Source organism: Siphateles boraxobius, unplaced genomic scaffold, assembly GCF_051911475.1.
Source record: "Siphateles boraxobius isolate OS27281-9 unplaced genomic scaffold, OSU_SipBor_1 289, whole genome shotgun sequence".
NCBI lineage: Eukaryota > Metazoa > Chordata > Actinopteri > Cypriniformes > Leuciscidae > Siphateles > Siphateles boraxobius.
In genome coordinates this window covers 60,001-78,563 of record NW_027508907.1, presented here as the reverse complement: position 1 = coordinate 78,563, position 18,563 = coordinate 60,001, and the positions used below count along the sequence as shown (strand labels likewise).

The following is an 18,563-nucleotide window of genomic DNA, read 5'->3' as shown; positions in this document are numbered from 1 at the left end:
CGTTCGCACGCAAAACTTTTGTGTTCCAGAGAAACGTTGCGTTCGCTCGTAAATGTTTGCGTTCCCCCGAAAAACTTTGCGTTCCTTTGTAAAATGTTTGCGTTCCCTTGAGAAACTTTGCGTTAATTTGTAACACATTTGCGTTCCCTTGAGAAACTTTGCGTACGCTTGTAGCTATTTTGCATTCCTTTGAGAAACTTTGCGTTAATTTGTAACACATTTGCGTTCCCTTGAGAAACTTTGCGTTAATTTGTAACACATTTGCGTTCCCTTGAGAAACTTTGCGTACGCTTGTAGCTATTTTGCATTCCTTTGAGAAACTCTGCATTTGTTTGTAACACTTTTGCGCTCCCTCATAAATCTTTTGCGTTCCCCTGATAAACATTGCGTGCGTTTGCAGGGTTGGGAGGGTTACTTTTCAAGTGTATTCCGTTACCATCACAATAATAGGGACTTTAAGCAACAGCCTCTGGTGGAACGGCGACGGCATTCCGGCGTTCTTTTGCGCACGCGCGACTTTAACTGCTCCTTCACGACGTTCTACCGTAACGTCTACTACAGGAGAACAGCTGATTTGCCGTTGTCCATACTACGTGAAAGATTAAGAAAGTTAATGTTATGTTTTATGGTATGTGGCATAGTAATTGTTTATGTATATCATTAAATGCCCAAAGCAACCCTCTCCTGCTTTTTAAAATCACTTTCTTTATTTGTATTTTGTCAAATGATTAAATTATCCCCTACGCGTTCTTTAACTACGGCAGTTTACCGTTTACTTCCGGCTGCCGTTGCCGTTCCATCAGCAGCTGTTGCTTAAAGGATTAGTTCACCTCAAAATGAAAATTTCCTCATAATTTACTCCCCCCAATGCCATCCAAGATATCCATGTCTTTCTTTCCTCAGTGGAAGAGAAATGAAGTTTTTTGAGGAAAACATTTCTGGATTTTTTTTCGAATAATGGACTTCAATGGCAACCAGCGTTTTGAAGTCCAAATCTATGCAGTTTCAAAGGTCTTTGAAAACATGGAAAGACATGGATATCTTGGATGGCATTGGGGTGAGTAAATTATTAGGAAATTTTCATTTTGAGGTGAACTAATCCTTTAAAGTCTCTATTAGAAGCGACGCGTCGCCGCACGCTCGTTTTCCCAGGCGCGCCTCTGTTCATGGTTGCATAGCAACGACAGACGCCACGGGAGAGCAAGAGCTTGTGGAAAGGAGGAGAAAGCGGTGCGAACTGCGCTCTCCATGATGACGAGGAAGTATCTGCAAAAAATTAATGGATTTCTAGCCCTTGCATTAGCTTTACTACTAGATAGATTTATGGAGAAATAAAAAGCCGCCCTGTACACAGCTATGATCTGCTGTTCGGCCGAGCTTTCCATGTTGTTACGGAAAGACCGAAGCTGATCGGTTGGTTTTTGTCACATGACCTGTTGAGATGTTTTCATCTCGCCACGGCATAGCCTACATTTGAAATAACGAATTTGCACGCGCAAAAAAGGCGATATGTGAACGGCCCCTAAAGTGGCATCGGGAGCGCGTCACGCGTGTATCGGGGTAGTTTCACGAGTACGGTATCGGACCGACACCAGAGTTCTGGGATCAGTATCGGCGCATCACTATTTATGTCATCAGTCCGTCAGAAAAGCAGTTCTAGGCTTATTCTTGCCTGGATAACTCTTAGCAGGTTTAAAAAGTACAGTCAAGTCAAATAAACACGTTTTATCTCCTGTATAGTTTGGCAACACTACATTAAGATACCATTCAATAACATTACTTATCAACACATGAGTGAACAATATATTTTTACAACATTAATTGTTTGTGAATATTATTTAATACAAACACTTGATTGTTCACTTCATTCATTGTGCATTAAATAATGTTAACAGATAAAACTTTGGATTTTAAAACTGTATTAGTACATTTTTAAATGAACCCCAAGGAGAATAATTGCTACAGTATATAACTATTGTTTATTGTTAATAATTATTGGTAATTGCAAAGTGTTTTTAATACCATTTTCCACTGTGATATACCCTTTAATATATGTAAATTTAATCTAAATTAAGCTTTGGTACCGAGAATCGTGGATTTTTACTGCTATTGTACCGAATACTGAAATGTTGGTACCGGGACAACAGATTTAGGGGCTCGTACAAATTACAGGATATTTAAAAAGAAAAAGCATTAGGATTGAGATACTCAACCTGAATAACCTGTATTTGAAAATACATCACATGATGGAAGTTCAATGCAATTTCATGTCGACTTCAAGCGTAATATGTTAATATAAGACTGATATGATAATTTCACTTACCAATGCAGAGAAAGGGCCGTTTACACGAGCAACACCTGAAGTTCATCCACCTAGAAAAATAGTTCCTCAAAACACTTCACAGCACTAAACAGTTTTTAGAGTCAACAGCATTAGTGTTTTAAGCAGTGATTTATTCGTACAAAATCAAATCGTACACCAGAGTTTCTCTTCATAAAGTTTATTAAAAGAACAATTACATGTAAATCTACAACATTCATCCGTAAAATAAATATGGCATATATTCAGAGCTCTTTAACAATAACGCTACACAAAATAACAAGTGCAATTCTGAATCAACAGCGAATAATCCAGATATTAACAGAATATTTACAGACAGGTCGCAGAAATCCACAAGTTGGATCCGAGAAGACCTAGAACAGATTTAATGAACGTTTGCTGGAATTCAAAACTTAATCTAATTAAGCTTTTTTATCTTAATTGGTCAATGTATAAAGTCTGGCGCTCACGTCTCTCGTTAAGATTATTTAGTTATCGCTCCACATTACTTGTATTTCCATGACAACAGGAAAACTGAGAGTGTTTGTAAATATGCTGTAGTTTCAGAAGCCGTATCGCAAAACACGAGCAGAACCAATCGCTGTTGTTTTAGTCATATTTTTAATCAAATAAAAATTAGTATTTCGTTATGTGCTAATGTCATTATATATATATATATATATTTTTTATACTACTATTTAGGTTTAATTTTTTTTTTTTTTTTCAGTTAATATTTTAGCACTTAACTTATTTCAGTTTATTGCGAAAAGCAACATTTCTAATGTTAACGTTCTAAATTTGGTTTAGTCAAATTTAGTTTGTTTTCCAACTAAAATTAATTTTTTATTTTAGCTTTATTTCAATTAACAGAAATGTTTTTAACAGTTTTAGTTAAGAATAATAACCCTGGAACAAATGTCTGTGTTGAAAATTTGTACGTAAATTATTTTGCACTGAATTTAACGCAACATGATGTACGAAAAAACTGCAGCGATTCTGCTCGCGTTTCACGAACGACGCCAAGTGTTTGTAAATAAAATTACGTTGCAATAACATAATCGCAGCTCAGTTACGAGAATGTGTGTGAGAACATACTGGCAGCTTAGTTGAGGTTTACGTTTATAATAACAATAACTTTTGTGTAAAAAAAAAAAGTTGGCACCAAACATTTAAAAATAGCAGTTTTTAAAGTTAGCAACATGTTTTGTGCAATAAAGCAATACATTTGAATATGTGCACACTGAAAAAAATCACTGTTTTATAATATGTCTTTGTTCGTAATGAAACCCCTTTTCGCAATTTCGTGATTCTGAAAGATTCATTTATGGATGTTTCGAATCTTTCCTCCACACATCGAATTTAAAGGGATTTTTCAGGTAAATGTTAACCTTTGAAATGCAAACATATAAACAGGAAGTGCTCAAAGAGGAATGACAGATTCCTATTCCTGAATAACACATGATGGAAGACAGAAAATGAAGAGTTCTGGAACGGCTTCCAGAATGAAGGTAGATGACGGTGTAGAAAACAAGATCCACTGAGTTCACGTCAGTTTTTGAATGTCTTTACACGTATGAGGATATGAGTCCACACACACACACACACACACACAAGCTCCTGGGTGTGTTATTGTCCTGATTTGCGGGGCGTGGCCACTTGCCTCTTCTTCGCCTGGTAGAAGTCTATTATGATAAAAGAAACATCTATTATTAGTCAAACTGTCATTCACACCATCATTATTACTCAGCACTTTACTCCTACATAAACTATAAGGATTGCTCACATGATAATTCAACAGTATATACACATATATATATATATGTCCATGGCGTCCCCCGTAGGTTTCTGAAGAGCTATTTTGAAGCCTTAAGTGGGCGGAGTCGCTCGTCGTCATCTTGGAAGCGCGTCACAGCGCGTCACTCCCGGATAAACGAAAATGGGCAAAAAGGCGGGACGTGGGTGGAGTTGAGGTGCCTGGATGCTGAAACTACGCCCGCCTTGCTCGAGTTTGCTCAGGCTAAGCTAATGTGCAACTGGCCTCGCGCTAAAGTGACAGCTGACTTGAAGTAGGCCTAAAGCCAATAGTTAAAGTTCATGTTTTTACCCTTTGAAATACTATAATAGTTAAAAGACATAACTAACCGTGAGACTATGTGTATTGTGATGCATTATTATTCTCATGCAGTAACTTAAAATATTTGCTCTGAGTGTGTGTGTGTGTGTGTGTGTGACAGTGATTCATGCGCATACATGTCAGTCAGCGCGGTATCGCGCGTCAAGTTCGTAGAGAGCTTTATTCAGTCCATTTTAAATTCTGATAGATATTACCTAAGAAGTTCAAGTAATGCACTAGAAATCCGCGCTCATTTAAGGGACGGAGAGAAAGCACTGACACCTGCAGGATTTCATCTGACGGTACTTTTTATTGAACACTAAAAAGTGAAATACGCATATTATAGTCTATCTGCTCCGTAAGATCAACGGTACCGCAGAACGAGTGTGGACTCTAGATCTTAAACGTTTTTAAATCTGAACTCCAAAAAGCAACGATATTGTCAGACATCCATGAGTGCATGTTCAGAGGAAAACAACTGAAGAACAGCGCTGGTTGTTCTCTCGATACTCGACAACGATGGAATCCAGCGGCGTGGGCGAAGGTATAAGGGCGGCGTGTAATAAACTGTATGAAATAATCCCGAAAAAAGTACAAACACGGCAGAGATGACGAGTTCAGCAGCTGGAATCAGCTGAGGTGACATGATGGCTAACAGAGAGCAGACAAACGGCTAGTAACAGCAGCGGCAATCCACCTGTCACTCAAGTGGCCACGCCCTTGATTATGCAGCATTTTAAGACTTAATATAATTTAAACGGATGAGTTCTAAAAAAAATTCACCCCCCTCACAGTCATCACGAAGGGCAATATTAGCTGTATAGACCAAAACAACTTAAGACACCAGGCTGTAAACTTATTTGTTTCTGCGGTAAAGTTGGGCATTTTAACATGGGGGAGATACAGATTTGACTCACTTTTGCAGTCAGCCTCAAGCGGCCAGGCGATGAATTGCAGTTTAATTCACTTCCGTGTTGGTTTCAAGAGAGAGACAGGGAGGTTGCCGCTTGATATATATACACATTTTTTTTATGTTTTTAAAATTAGTCTCTTCTTCAAGGCTGCATTTATTTGATTCAATATACACAAAAAACGTAATATTGTTAAATATGACAATTTAAAATAACCTTTCTATTTTAATACATTTTAAAATGCAATTTATTCCTGTTATTTTCAGCATCATTACTCCAGTCTTCAGTGTCACATGATCCTTCAGAAATCACTATAATATGATGATTTGATGCTCAAGAAACATTTATGATTATTATCAGTGTTGAAATCCGTTGTGTACATTTTATTTCAGGATTCTGAACAGAAAGTTAAAAAGAACAGCATTTATCTAAAATATAATATTTTGTAAACACTAGGCTACTGTTCAAAAGTTTGGGGTCAGTAAGAATTTCTCTTTTAATTTTTGGGGGAAAGAAATAAAAGAAATCAAAACTTTTATTCATCAAGGATTGACAAATTGATCAAAAGTTACGGTAAAGACATGTATAATGTTACAAAAGCTTTTAATTTCAAAATAAATGCTGTTCTTTTGAACTTTCTATTCATCAAAGCATCCTGGGGAAAAAAACTGTACACAACTGTTTTCAACATTGATAATAATAATTCAACCAGATCCACATATTTTACTGATTTCTGAAGGATCATGTGACACTGAAGACTGGAGTAATGATGCTGAAAATAACAGGAATAAATTAGCCTACACTTTACTATATATTCACATAGAAAACCGCCGTTTTAAATTCTAATAATATTTCACAAAATTACTTTTTTTTTATCTAATAAATGCAGCCTTGGTGTTTTTCTTTTTAAAACATTCAAAATCTTACCGATCCAAAACATGAGATAAATAGTGTCTCTCACCTGTGATGTTCGTCTGTTTCCTCTTCTCTGCTCTCTTTTCCGGGGTTTTCTCCACGCCGTGCGGAACCGACCCGAATCTGTTCTCTTTTCCCGGTGATCCTCCGGGATTCCGTGCGTCCTCACAGCTCCGGTACAGCACGGGCACGCGCACGCCGAACACGCCCACCCAGCGGAAGTCTCCGCCCTCCAACGGCTTCTCCGCGACGAAGTCGAAGCTCCAGCGACGCGACGCGTCCTCCAGGTCTTTCCTCAGCGCGTCGCGATACTCGCGCTGGAGCTGCTCGCGATCCACCGGCCCGAACAGGCTTCTTCTCGTCGGCCCGGTTCCTAGGGCTGGAAGGATCCGCTTGTGCGCTGACATTTTCTGAGGCAAAAGACACGAGAGTGACGGTTACTAGTGAGGAAACCAACCGTCTCTGAACATCACGTGGTGCTTTCAAGTCATCTTGTAAAGATCGTGTTTACGAGTTGAACTCCACCACAATGTCGTAAATATGAGTGGGAAAGTCGGGATTTTGGAGTTGTGGGCGTGTCAGTGAGAAGCATAGCGGGATAACACAATACTTAAAGGTATTTAGCAGTGATATTGTCAGGTTTTTCTATTTACAGTGAAGCTAAACGCCTGCACAGATTATGATGGCATTATAATATAACAATGTAATATGTTACGATAAAGTTTGCAGAGGCTTCATACATTAATTAAAAACATAAAAAAGCAAAGCACATAATATTGCACATTTCTTATTCATTTTCTAGAAGTAGAGTTTAAGACCCTTGCTGTATTTTTGTGTTATTAATTAAGAGAAAGTACACCGCGATCTGACTCCGCCGAAAGCGACTTAAACGCGCAAAAACACGAACTTCCCTGGAGGACTTGAACGCATTTAACCCAACCCGTGTTTTTGATTTCTCCTGTAGTGTCTGACTCTCCTCGTGTGTGTGTGTGTGTGTGTGTTTCTGCTGTTCTGTGATCAGCTTTTAAAGGCTGCTTTGAGTCATGAGTTGCAGAGACATGCGTGGACATGTTCCTCTGACTGCAGTGAGCGCGTCTGACCAGCAGAGGGCCGCCATCTTACCAAACTACTCTCAGCTTTCAACACACATCATGTACATATACAAGTAAATCAAATACCTTCTATTTCCATCAAACATGAGGGACGTTTCACTTATTATAAAATTTTATGAATATTCATACACAACCACTAAAATAATACTTTTGTACTATTAAATACTACTACTAATATAATAAATATAAAATAATAATTTTGAGATTCTTACGACTGACAAACCAATGTTTCACATTAAAGAGTCAGAATCTGTTATATTCAATAAATCAATTAATAATCAATCATTTTATACTTTTTCAAAGTTTTTAGCCCATCTTTTTTTCTGATAAATTTGTTTTATTATTAAACTCATTAATTAACTATGATTCAACTAAAATGATAATTGTGGTAATATAATAAATATAAAATAGTCGAAATTATGACTTAAAAATCGAACTTTTTAAGTCATAATTTTGACTGTCATAATTTAGACTTTTATCAGAATTTCAACTTTTTGTCAATTTTTGACAAGTAATATAGTCAAAAATTGACAAAAAGTTGAAATTCTGATAAAAGTCGAAATTATGACTAAAAAGTAAATTATGACAGACAATTATTTTGTCATAAGAATTTTCAGCCCATTTTTTTTCCCATGAGAATGTTTTAACTTTTTTTATTTAAATTGCTTATTATTTAACTAAAATAGGCTTAATACTTGTGATAATAATAAATATAAAATAATATTTTGTTTGACATTCTTAATATGACAGTGCTGACAAACTAGCTCAAAGTTCACATCAAAGTGTCAGAATCTGACAATATTACATTTTAAATTTAATAAATATATAATTGTGATGTATAATAAAGATTTCAGCCCATACATTTAAGTATTTTTTAATTCATATTTTATTTAAAAAATATATTATCTATCATTCATGATGTCATGACAATACGTGTCATTCAGTTCTTACTGGTTTATGTGATGAAACGAAGTTCATTACGAAAATGAATTCAAGGCGGCGGCGGGAAAGCGAGCGTTTGTTTGATTGGTCAGAAGTGAGGCAGACACGCCCACTCTGCGTCACTCACTCCGCTCTGGGTCAACGTGAACACGAATCTCGTGTAAACCGGTGGAAAGAAAACAGGTCGCGATTGTGACATGTGTTCACTTTACAATAACATTCCAACAGCGATAAAAATCAATCAATCACGAGCCTGCTAATCTATACATTCAAGTTTAAGGGAAAAGTTTTCAGTTAAAGTTCGTCTGAGATGTTTATATTACTCGGCTGTTATAAAAAACAGCCAAGAGTTGAGTTTAAGCTAGTTGTGTTAACAGTTTGCTTAACGTTCTTGTGGTAAATGATAACAACTTTAAACAAACGCCATGAACATGAAAAACCATGGAAAAACAAGCAACTTACATGTTTTGGCTTCTGACGAGTGTTAGAAATCTGTAAAATCGTTGTTTGCTGAGTGAATTGAGAGGTTTCAGGTATCCTGGACAGCAGTATAGAGCTTAAAACTGAACTTTAGAAGTGTCTTCAGGTGAAACTGTGGAGATACTCAGTCTTGGGCGAGAGTTGCAGTGGATACAAGATGTTCTTCAGAGCTGGAGGGACTTTCTGAACTTTTACGAACTCAGATGGGCGTGTGTAGACTGTGGGCGGGGCCTAGTGAACACATCACATGGACTGTGCCCGATAAACACGTGAGCAGCGTGAACGCGCCTTCACGTGAACATTCCTGTGGCTCTGCGTCACAGAACAGAAGGTCCCGAACTGAGTGGTTCCACCCAATATATATTACACACACTATTTGTTTTAGGCGTTTATTTATCTTTATTGCACGCACAGTTAAATTAAAAAAAGGATATGCATAGCATGCAAAAAATAAAAGAGCTTTTATAAATAATTTTAAACTTTCTTACTGTTAAAAATAATGTTTTTAATCTATTTTTTTTGTTTTTATCCCTGCTGCTGTTGAGCCAAACTTGCTTTTTTAACCCACCAAAAGTGCTTTTAAAAAATATTTTTTAGCCTGTTAACTTGATTTCTGTTTCATGTATAATTAAAATAAGCAGTTGCTAGGGTTGTTGTAAAATATTTAGAATTGCGAACATGTAGAATTGTACACTACGTTTAATTCTGCTTTAAAGACTGACAGAAAACCATGAGATTAATTGTCAATATTTGATTCTATTGACAGCTACAATGATGGAATGCCATACAGAAAACCAAAATTTGACATTAAAGTAGAAATGAATTAAAAGGTCTAAATGTTACATAAAATGTCATAATTCTTCCTTAAAAGCTAATTATGTCTTACAAATCGAATTAATAAAAGTTGGAATTCTGACTTAAATCATAATAAAAATAAAAAGACATTAATTTCAAAACTGACTTTAAATGATTTTAATATTTTACTAATTTTAATATCTCTGTGTTCTCCCCGCCCACATTAAGACTCCTTTTGTCAAAAAGCACATTTCATAAATAATGTTTATTTCATCAGTTAATTGTATCACACAAATTAATCATTCAAAAAAGTGATTCCCTCCCTTTTAAAGTGAAAATAACACGTGAAATATGCACATTACTTCAAATGTACTCCGTGAGTAATCTGCATATTTCAGTTTCAAAAGTGTTATTTTAACTCCAAAATGGAGGGAGTCGTGTATACATTTCAGGAGTGTTAAATTTGACTAAATTAGAGTTAAATACACTGTCTTTTTTGCTGTGTATGAGACTAGTCCCTCATGAGCCCAGCCATATATAAAGATTCAAACTAACAAGCAACACAATGAAGCTCGCAGTTCAGTATGTCCAGAAAACCATTATATCTTGAGATTACATGCAAAACAACTGGTAGACAGAACAACTAATCTTTTTTTTTTAAATTGTAAAGGAGGCCATTCTTTCCCAAATGCTTTTATTCCATTTAAAACATAGCAATATTTAATCCAAAATAAAGTAATGAATTCAATGACTGCCCTAATTTAGTGCCAATAAACACAACAGCAGGAAAAAAATTCAGTTAGTCAGTCACAGTTTGTTCACTAATGAGACCGACCGAGTAATGAAGTCCATCCTTCCCACGACAATCATCAGGAAAGCCATTCTTTAGTTTAATTAATGGCCGCTCTTCATTAGTGTTTGCGGTTTGGCGGGAGCCAGACAAGACATGACGGTTATAACATTCTGCAGCGCGAGACAGCCGCGGGAAAAATCAGTGAGTCACCCGCCGCGTGACTCATCAGAACGTGACGTCACGGAGCCGTGAGTTTCTTTTCATTCCTTCGTTTTAAAATAACGTCTCCGCGCTCTGTGATAAATTTAATATAACTGAATTCAAGCTTCATACATGCAGCCTTATGAGCTCGTATTAATTGAAAAAACGTGGAATATTCGTACTTTTAGAAATTAATCTGTCAAACAATTAGAATACTGATTGAACTGCTAAAAGTGATTTAAAATGGTGTAAAAAGAAAACTGTTAATGGTCTGTAAACTAGCGAATGTCTGTGTAGAATGAATGATAATCCATCATAACTCATTCTCTGTCAGCAGCTACAAAACACTTTAACATTTTAAGGACTTTGACAGTCAGTCACCAGCCTGAAGTAAGAGGTCATCTAAGTTGTGATCAGTGATCTTATGAAAACTAAGATTATGACTATTTGTTTGGTCTGAATCGTGACGTCATGTAGCAGAAGCGTGAATGAAGGATTTAATCCGGCCAGATTTATTTTTATTTACTACTACACCTCATCAAACCACAACCCATCTGCAATTTTTACATTCGTTTTAATATTTTTATGTATAAAGACAATTAATACTGTGAAAAAGTAACATTTTAAATGTGTATATTTAGTTTCTATTACATTACACCATAGCAGTTTTCTACTCATCGTTGTACTGTAAGGTGTATTTTAGTAATTTATAAATTTAAATCAAATTTAATGTTTTTTAATCAATTTGATTACCATTTAATCTTATGTTTTATATATTTTCAATTAAATCATTAGTTTTACTAAATGTATTTAACACAAATTGTATTTATTTTTATAATTATGTATGTTTCATTTAATCATTTGATTAATTTTAAACAAATATTTTAAATTTGTATATTATTTGCTAAAATTTCTCTTGTGTCCCCCAGAAGGTCCCAGTTCAAATAACCCAGAATGATGCTGTTGAACAGTTTTGAAACTTACCCAGCTGTAATGAATATAAATATATAAAATATATATCCATCATAGAGGCTCTAGTTGACAATAAACAGACTTTGGATTTCAAAAAAGCAATCTAAAAACTCCAGGCAAACCATATAAAAGAGTTAATGTAGAGTTAAAGTTGTCACCCTCTGCTGGTTCTACAACACACTGCACATATACCGGTACACCATCTTGCTTCACATGATCTGTACATATTTTAATTACATTTAAGTATTTGAGAACATTTCTCCCTTTATTATTTTTCTACTTTTAATATTGACTGTCCCGTGTCAAGTTCCTCATGCGAGAGATTTTACTGAAAACCGGCATATTAGATCTTGAAATAAAGCTCCAGATAACTTACAATAAAACATCAAACAAGGTTCAGATGTCAATATAGTTAAATATTTAACCAGGATTTTCAGCAGTCAATCATCACTACTGTAAACAAACATTAAATGTTCACAATGCTAACACTATAAACGGCTACAAAAACTCGCAGCACGCCCTTATATGTACGAGGTGCAAAGAGTTTTGTGGCAACACTTAATTTCAATAAGGTTATTCATTAGCAAAATATTCTATTACTATAGCATTAATTACTATAGCATTAACGAACAAACAAGGAAAGAAAATTTGCAAAGAAAAATGCTGTAAATGAAAGCTAATGCAAAATCTTGATTAAACCTACATGAAATGTTCCTCATTTGTAATTCTTGTAATTCTAAATCTAAGTAAATTAACTTCAAAAATAAACATTTGATTTAAAGTTTAATTTTTAATATTTATATGTGGTGTTTTTAATATGCTTTAAGACAAACCATGTGTAAATTGTATTTTCTGCTTAAAACTGCAGTGAACCAAAGACAGTCTCAAAAACACGCTTTGAAATCGCTGGTGTTTCTGACGTCACAAACTACCTTGTAACCAATCAGATCAACGTGTGATCGTCAACGAGTGGATCTCTGAGTGAGTGAGTGGAGGCGGGGCTCATTTGCATATTCATAGAACCGCACATACTAAATGAGGCAAGAGTGTCGAGTTACATTCAAGATATTTTAAGGCATGAAGAATTAATCTTTTTAGTAATCAAAGATGAGATAAGGGACAAAATTGATTAAAGGGGGGCTTTAAATTCAGACAACTATAAAATGGCCAATTATTTAAATAAATACACTTACAACATTGTAAAAATTCAAAAGACAGGATATTTTTTGTAATGAGTTTTAATTCAAATCAACATTATAAACAGTACAAACACTACAAGGAAAAAAACAAACGAGAATGAAAGCTGTTCTTCATTCCACCCCCTGCTGGCGACACAGTGTCGTTACATCTTCCCCCTCTGATCGCACACAAACAAAGCAAAACGCTAGCGGTCGAGCTCAGGCGACAGGAAATGAGCTCATCGCAGCAGGACCAATCACATTCACCGGCAAAAACACAAATAAGTCTTAAAAATGTGAGATGGAATGCCGTCGCATTAAAACTGCAGCTACAGAAGGAAACAGAACCGCTAAAATAATGTTCATAAAAAAACAAATGGGGGGGACTCTGAGCAATAAAGTCTTTTCAAAGTTTTTGATCGACGATTTCCCGTCACGACGTTTTCTCTGTGTCGTGGTTCATTTCCGGTCATTAGATCTGGAACGACTGTAAACGGAGAAAAAAATCCGAGATGTGAGCTCGGTGTTGGACGTCAATCCTGGCCGGACGATGTAAAGTAGTGAAACTCTTACCTCCTCGATCGTGAGAAAGATCGCGAGGGCTTGTGGTTCCTGTCGCGGGACAGCGATCTCTCCCTCCTGCGCTCTCTGGAAAGAGATCTAGACGAAGTCCAGAACCAGGGTTAATATACTCAACTAAAACTGTAAAGATGTTTGTAACTTGGGAAAAAAATTGTGTTAAAGAAATTAAAGCTTATTTTAGTTGCCAAAGCAACAGCTTATTTTAATTACCTCTGGTGCTCCGTATATTTTTGACCAAAAATTACACTTTATTTTATACTTCATCGGAATGGTTCGAAACTTGGTAAAGGTTTTGGCACTTGCTATGTGAACACGAAAAAAAAAATCATGGACATGATTTGAAAAGGAGAAAATAGTCATGTAAAAAATAGTCACACTTGTGCTCCTCACTGTCAAAATTGAGCACGTTGGCAATGAACGGGAAACGAATTTCCTCTAGTGGAAGCATTTGGTACAGCGGCCAATCAATCTCACTGAAGATATCAAGCTCAAATTTAGAGCATTGTCAGATTTATGACTTTGACTGTCTTGCAGTTTTAGAGTAAAAGGTGTTTTTGAAAAGAAAAATTGAAAATAACGTTTGTTAATTTTTCATAATAAATGAAAAATTCTGTAAAAAAAAATTTAAGTTCACTTTTTAAAACTTTCCACTTCAGCAATAATTTGCCAAGAGTCATCTTTAAAAAAAGATGAAAATGTCTTAAAGCATCAAGATTTACGTCATTTAAGTTGAAAATTTTCAGGTAAAGCTCAAAACGAGAAGAAATGGATTATAAATACAGCATACATATAATGTAGAACCATACAATACAAAATACTATTAAACTTTTATTGAAAAAAAAATTTATTCTGTCATTTTTGACCGCCACGTGAAGAGCAGCAGAGAGTTAACAATGTACTAAAACAACTAAAATAGACGCATTTAAAAATGAAAAAAAAAATGTTACCATTAATTGAAAATAGATTTAAAATATTATTAAACTATAACAGGATCTCAATGAAACGCGTTGATAAAGTGCTCGCGCAGTTTTCCTGCGCGTAAAGTTGCGCAAACTCTTACCTGCTACGACTGCGACTGAAGCTCCTCCTCCTGGGCGATCTGAAGAAGAGAAGAGAAGAGCGAGTAAACGCGGTGGCGATCGACACACGAAGGCACCTCAAAAGCCCTGAAACTCCAGCCTGCTAACAGTCACACACTCGTCACCGCCCTGATACAGGGGTGGAGTGGAGATCTCGCCTCATGAGCGCTCGCTAAGAGCGTTACGCTCGAGTACAGAGAGCTACACAGTAGAAAAACTCAACGCACTGCAAACAACCCCAACAGAATGAAGACACTGAAAGAAAGCAAGAGCAGCTCTCAAAGCCCACGCTTCTTAAGTAACCTGAACCTCCGTTTGGGCTCCCCATCAGTTTTTGCCTAATCTTAACGGAGTCAAGATACCAACCCTGTGTGTTTCAACTCTCAACAGGAGATTTCTCCTCATCTTATATCTGTATTCAGCATTAAACTGTATGAAGCAGGAAAAACTTACTAGTCTTTCGGTTTTCAACAAGCTAGAAAAGGCGAAGGGGTGGCGGCCGGGGAGCAGAATTGGCGGGAAAGTGCAGGCCAGATGCTGCTAGCTGATTAGCTGGCTTGCGGATGGGGGCTGGATGTAGTGGATTTTTCCTGCTTTTATTGGTTAGCCGAAGGCTGTTGCTGGTGGTTGGTAGTGTAGACATTGGGGAACGTAAAACGCTGATTGGTCAGGAATGTGAAGTGGGCCGCTGCCGATTGGGTGTTAAGGTTGGAGGAGGAGGAGCTGACAACGGCATGCTCAGGAACCAATGGGCTGGTGCGACCTGATGACTGGCCACGCCTGGGTCATGTGACACCAACCCAGCCAGCTGATTGGGGCACGCTGGTCACATGATGCTGAAAGAGGACTAGTAGACTGACTCAGAGGGTGGTGAGGAGAGGCATGGTGGTGACTCTGCAACGGGGTTCATTTTTATTAATATAGAGATGATAAGAAAATAAAAACAACCTTTTCATGTAAAGTTAAGTCAACAAAAGATTGCATTCCAACCATTACTAGAGCCGAGCAGATTACTGAAAACAAGCGACTGGGCTTTGGGCGGCCAATTCGCAAAGTCTGCATAGGCAACATTAAATAACGCTGCACAAGAGTGCGTGAAATCGCATCCGGGTCAAATTTCAATCCGAAAAAAAGCTTATTTTTAGGAATTAAGGACAATTAAGCACATCCATCACTGCCAAAATTCTCATCATGGAAAAAAAAAACTTTACATTTTAATACCCAGCATGCAATAGCCGTCATTTCACCGTCTAGGTTAACTATAGAGCCGATATAGTCCGGCTAGGAGTAACTCACTTCTAGCCAAAATAACCTTGAATTTGGTTACATGTTTTTGCCAAAATAACTTGCGAGATGTATGATATTCCACCATGTAAGCAAAGTCAACAGTGATTCCAAGGTCTTTGTATTAATTTCTTCACTCATTGCATTTCTCTGTTATCTAATTGATGACTAGTCTATTCTTGGGCGATGGTTTAGACGTCTATTAAATTTTCACTGACAGCCCAAATTTTGTCTTGCTTTAGCCTAGATGGACGGCTATTAGACGCCTTTTATACAAAAGTGCTTGCTGGGTATTAACAGTAATGAGAATTTGGGTGGAAAAGGTGCTAAATTGTCATGAAAACAACATCACGATGCTAAAAGCAGTAACGCTTTACAATAAGCTCCCATTGTTAATGCAATACACTTGTTACACTATTAACACTTAATAAAATACGTAAATGTTAAAATTAACATTAATACTAATAAATGCATTTGAAGTATTTTTCATTGTTAGTTCATGCTGACTAAGATGAACAAACAGAAGCTTATTGTAAAGTGTTGGCCTACCCAACAAGCAATCAAAAAGCTCCTTTTTGTTGTTCCGACTTTTAATTTCAGCGTGAAACGCAACCCGGGCGCCGTCATGAGATGAGCCCAAATAAACACTCGCGGATCTGCATTTAAACAAAACTATCAGAATTTGAGAAGCCCAGTCAGATCATTGCTTAATGGTTATCAATGACAATGAAGATGGAGGAGCTAAAGATCTCCGTCAGATGCCCATCAGAAGCAGGACACGTGGCACCGGCAGGGCAGTGGCATCCAGGACTGGCGAAGGGGGCAGAATCGCATTAGTTTCCTCTGAAACACAGTTTACAGAGAGACAGGTGAGCGGGAGAACGGGTTTACCTGCGCCGGGCGGGCGGGCTACGCCTTCGGTAGTCATCGCGTGGACGTCGGCTCCAGGATGGAGGCGGACCCCGGTTACGAGTTCGCTTCTCGCCATTGGACAGCTCCACCCTCACTCGGCAACCGCAGAGAGTCCTGCGTGACCCGTCGATTAGACCAGAAGTCGTGAAGTAATTTGCTGATGATGATGATGAAAACTAGCTTTATGATCCACACTCACCGTCCGTCTAGTTCTCTGACGGCATCTGTGGCGTCACGTGGGTCTTCGAATTCGACGAACGCAAAACCAGGAGGGTTTCTGGCCACCCAGACGCTCCTCAAGGGCCCGTAGTAGCCGAACGCCCTCTCCAGTTCAGACTTGTTCCCATTATTCCCAAGATTCCCAACATACACTTTGCAGTCCAGAGGGCAGTCGCGATGCATGGCTCAATCTGCACAACACAAGAGTATGAGATGTTACATTTGTTATTTTTGATGTTATCCTGGACCACAAAACCAGTCACATGGGGCCATTTTTTTAATTGAGATTTATATACGTAAACTGAGTAAATAAGCTTTCCATTGATGTATGGTTTGTTTGGATAGGACCATATTTGGCCGATACACAACTATTTGAAAATCTGGAATCTGCTTGAGTCTCGAAACAAAACAAAAAAAATCGAAACATTGAGAAAAATCGCCTTTAAAGTTGCCCATTTATGTTTGTGATTTTGCGGCATTCACTCACAAAAATAAATGTTTTATATATTTACGGTAGGAAATTTACAGTATCTTCATGGAACATGATCTTTACTTATTATCCTAATAGTTTTTGGCATAAAAGTAAAATTATTAATTTTGACCCGTACAATGTATTGTTGCTATTGCCACTAATATATCCGTGTGACGTGTCGCATATGAAATGTTGATTTTATCATGAAATTCCGTCAATAAATGTGTTTGAGTATCTTTAATGTGTGCTGACAGTTGAACCGATCATCTCTTCCTCTTTGCTACTAGTTACAGCAGCAAATAAACAAACATCAGAGGGAATGATGAAAGATTCAGAACAACTTACTGAAATAAATCCTGTCGTAAAGGTTTTTTTTTAATCGCAGGAAACCGTGAAATGTGTCTCGATACCCAGTTTTACTAGTCCACGTGTCGGTTGTGCACTAATTTAAATAAGCCCGAGAATGTCTATTGAAAGATTGATGATGGAGGTGTGGCTGGTTTCGTTCTCCATTCCCCTCAATACCTGGATCTCTCTCTACACGTCTATCGCTCTCTGTTGAATGGTGTTTTGGCATTATACAAAATAATTATATTTGTCTTGTCAAAGAATCTGTAGACGAGCTTGATAGAACGACCATTTAGCGTCAAACTCCGTCGATTTACTTTGTGGTGGTTGAGTTCCTAGTAAGCATAATGGATTAATCTACTACAAAACTGCCATGATACATAATTAGAGCAGAATGAAATAAATAAATTTAGAAATAAACGCTAAATAAGTGCAGCGGCTGAAAATAAAGTAAAATAGGCCTAGATAAATAACGAAAATCGTTTTTTTTTGCTTTTGTTCGCGGCTCAAAATGGCGCATGACGACCACACGCGACCGACAACAAAATACACAACACAATGAAACACGAACTGTCTTTTTAACGTGCGATAGCTGCAGTAAACATAATCAAGATTCATGTTGATGTAACACGCGTAATTAAAGAGTCGAGGTTTACTGCTAACCGCTAATCTGGGTCAATGGTAAAATGGCGCCTGCAAAAGAAAAAAAAAACACAAGTTGAGCAAAAAGGCTAAACCGTATGCTAACGCGTCGGATCAAAAACACAAACGACAGAATGAGATGCATTACACAGGGAAAGCGAACCGTCTGAAATAAATGTTTTTACCGTCAGTGTCGCGTGTTTCTGACCGTGTGTGTTTGATTCCTGGATCAGATCCGCTGTGAAATGGCGCAGCGCGGAAATACGGAGGGTTTTACGTAATGTGCGTCCTGA

The 18,563-nt window shown here is 37.2% G+C and overlaps 2 protein-coding genes across 5 annotated transcripts in view; both read right to left on the bottom strand.

Moving 5' to 3' along the window:
• Positions 1-3,203: 3,203 nt before the first annotated feature.
• LOC143753446 (cyclin-dependent kinase inhibitor 1-like) lies at positions 3,204-8,973 on the bottom strand. 2 transcript variants are annotated; one of them, XM_077245756.1, is made up of 3 exons: positions 8,776-8,973; positions 6,306-6,669; positions 3,204-4,002 (listed from the first exon to the last, which is right to left on the bottom strand). In XM_077245756.1, exons 2-3 carry the CDS (start codon positions 6,664-6,666, stop codon positions 3,947-3,949), a joined length of 417 nt encoding a protein of 138 aa, XP_077101871.1. In that variant the 5' UTR covers positions 6,667-6,669; positions 8,776-8,973; the 3' UTR covers positions 3,204-3,946. The 2 variants fall into 2 exon arrangements, with proteins under 2 accessions (XP_077101871.1, XP_077101872.1); XM_077245757.1 differs by lacking the exon at positions 8,776-8,973 and having other exon boundaries at positions 6,306-7,256.
• Positions 8,974-12,826: 3,853 nt separating this feature from the next.
• LOC143753445 (serine/arginine-rich splicing factor 3-like) overlaps positions 12,827-18,563 on the bottom strand; it is a 5,748-nt gene continuing 11 nt past the window's right edge. The window contains exons 1-7 of one of the 3 annotated variants that reach the window (XR_013207734.1): positions 18,456-18,563; positions 16,789-16,999; positions 16,569-16,703; positions 14,847-16,487; positions 14,375-14,413; positions 13,306-13,392; positions 12,827-13,219 (exon numbers count right to left, since the gene is read on the bottom strand). The exon at positions 18,456-18,563 is cut by the window's right edge and continues 11 nt beyond it. Coding sequence is in view for 1 of the 3 variants with exons in the window: in XM_077245755.1 (XP_077101870.1) it covers positions 13,192-13,219; positions 13,306-13,392; positions 14,375-14,413; positions 16,569-16,703; positions 16,789-16,991 (492 nt within the window). In the remaining 2 variants the exon portion in view is untranslated. Of the gene's footprint in view, positions 13,220-13,305; positions 13,393-14,374; positions 16,488-16,568; positions 16,704-16,788; positions 17,000-18,455 lie in introns of all 3 variants that reach the window. The other 2 variants (XR_013207733.1, XM_077245755.1) reach the window with 2 other exon arrangements.

What these genes read in the sequence shown, in the direction of transcription:
- LOC143753446 (XM_077245756.1), bottom strand. Translation starts at nt 6,666, where the DNA reads ATGTCAGCGCACAAGCGGATCCTTCCAGCCCTAGGAACCGGGCCGACG. An exon ending in GAAACAGACGAACATCACAG is followed by an intron (nt 4,003 to 6,305) that starts GTGAGAGACACT and finishes TTATCATAATAG; the next exon opens with ACTTCTACCAGGCGAAGAAG.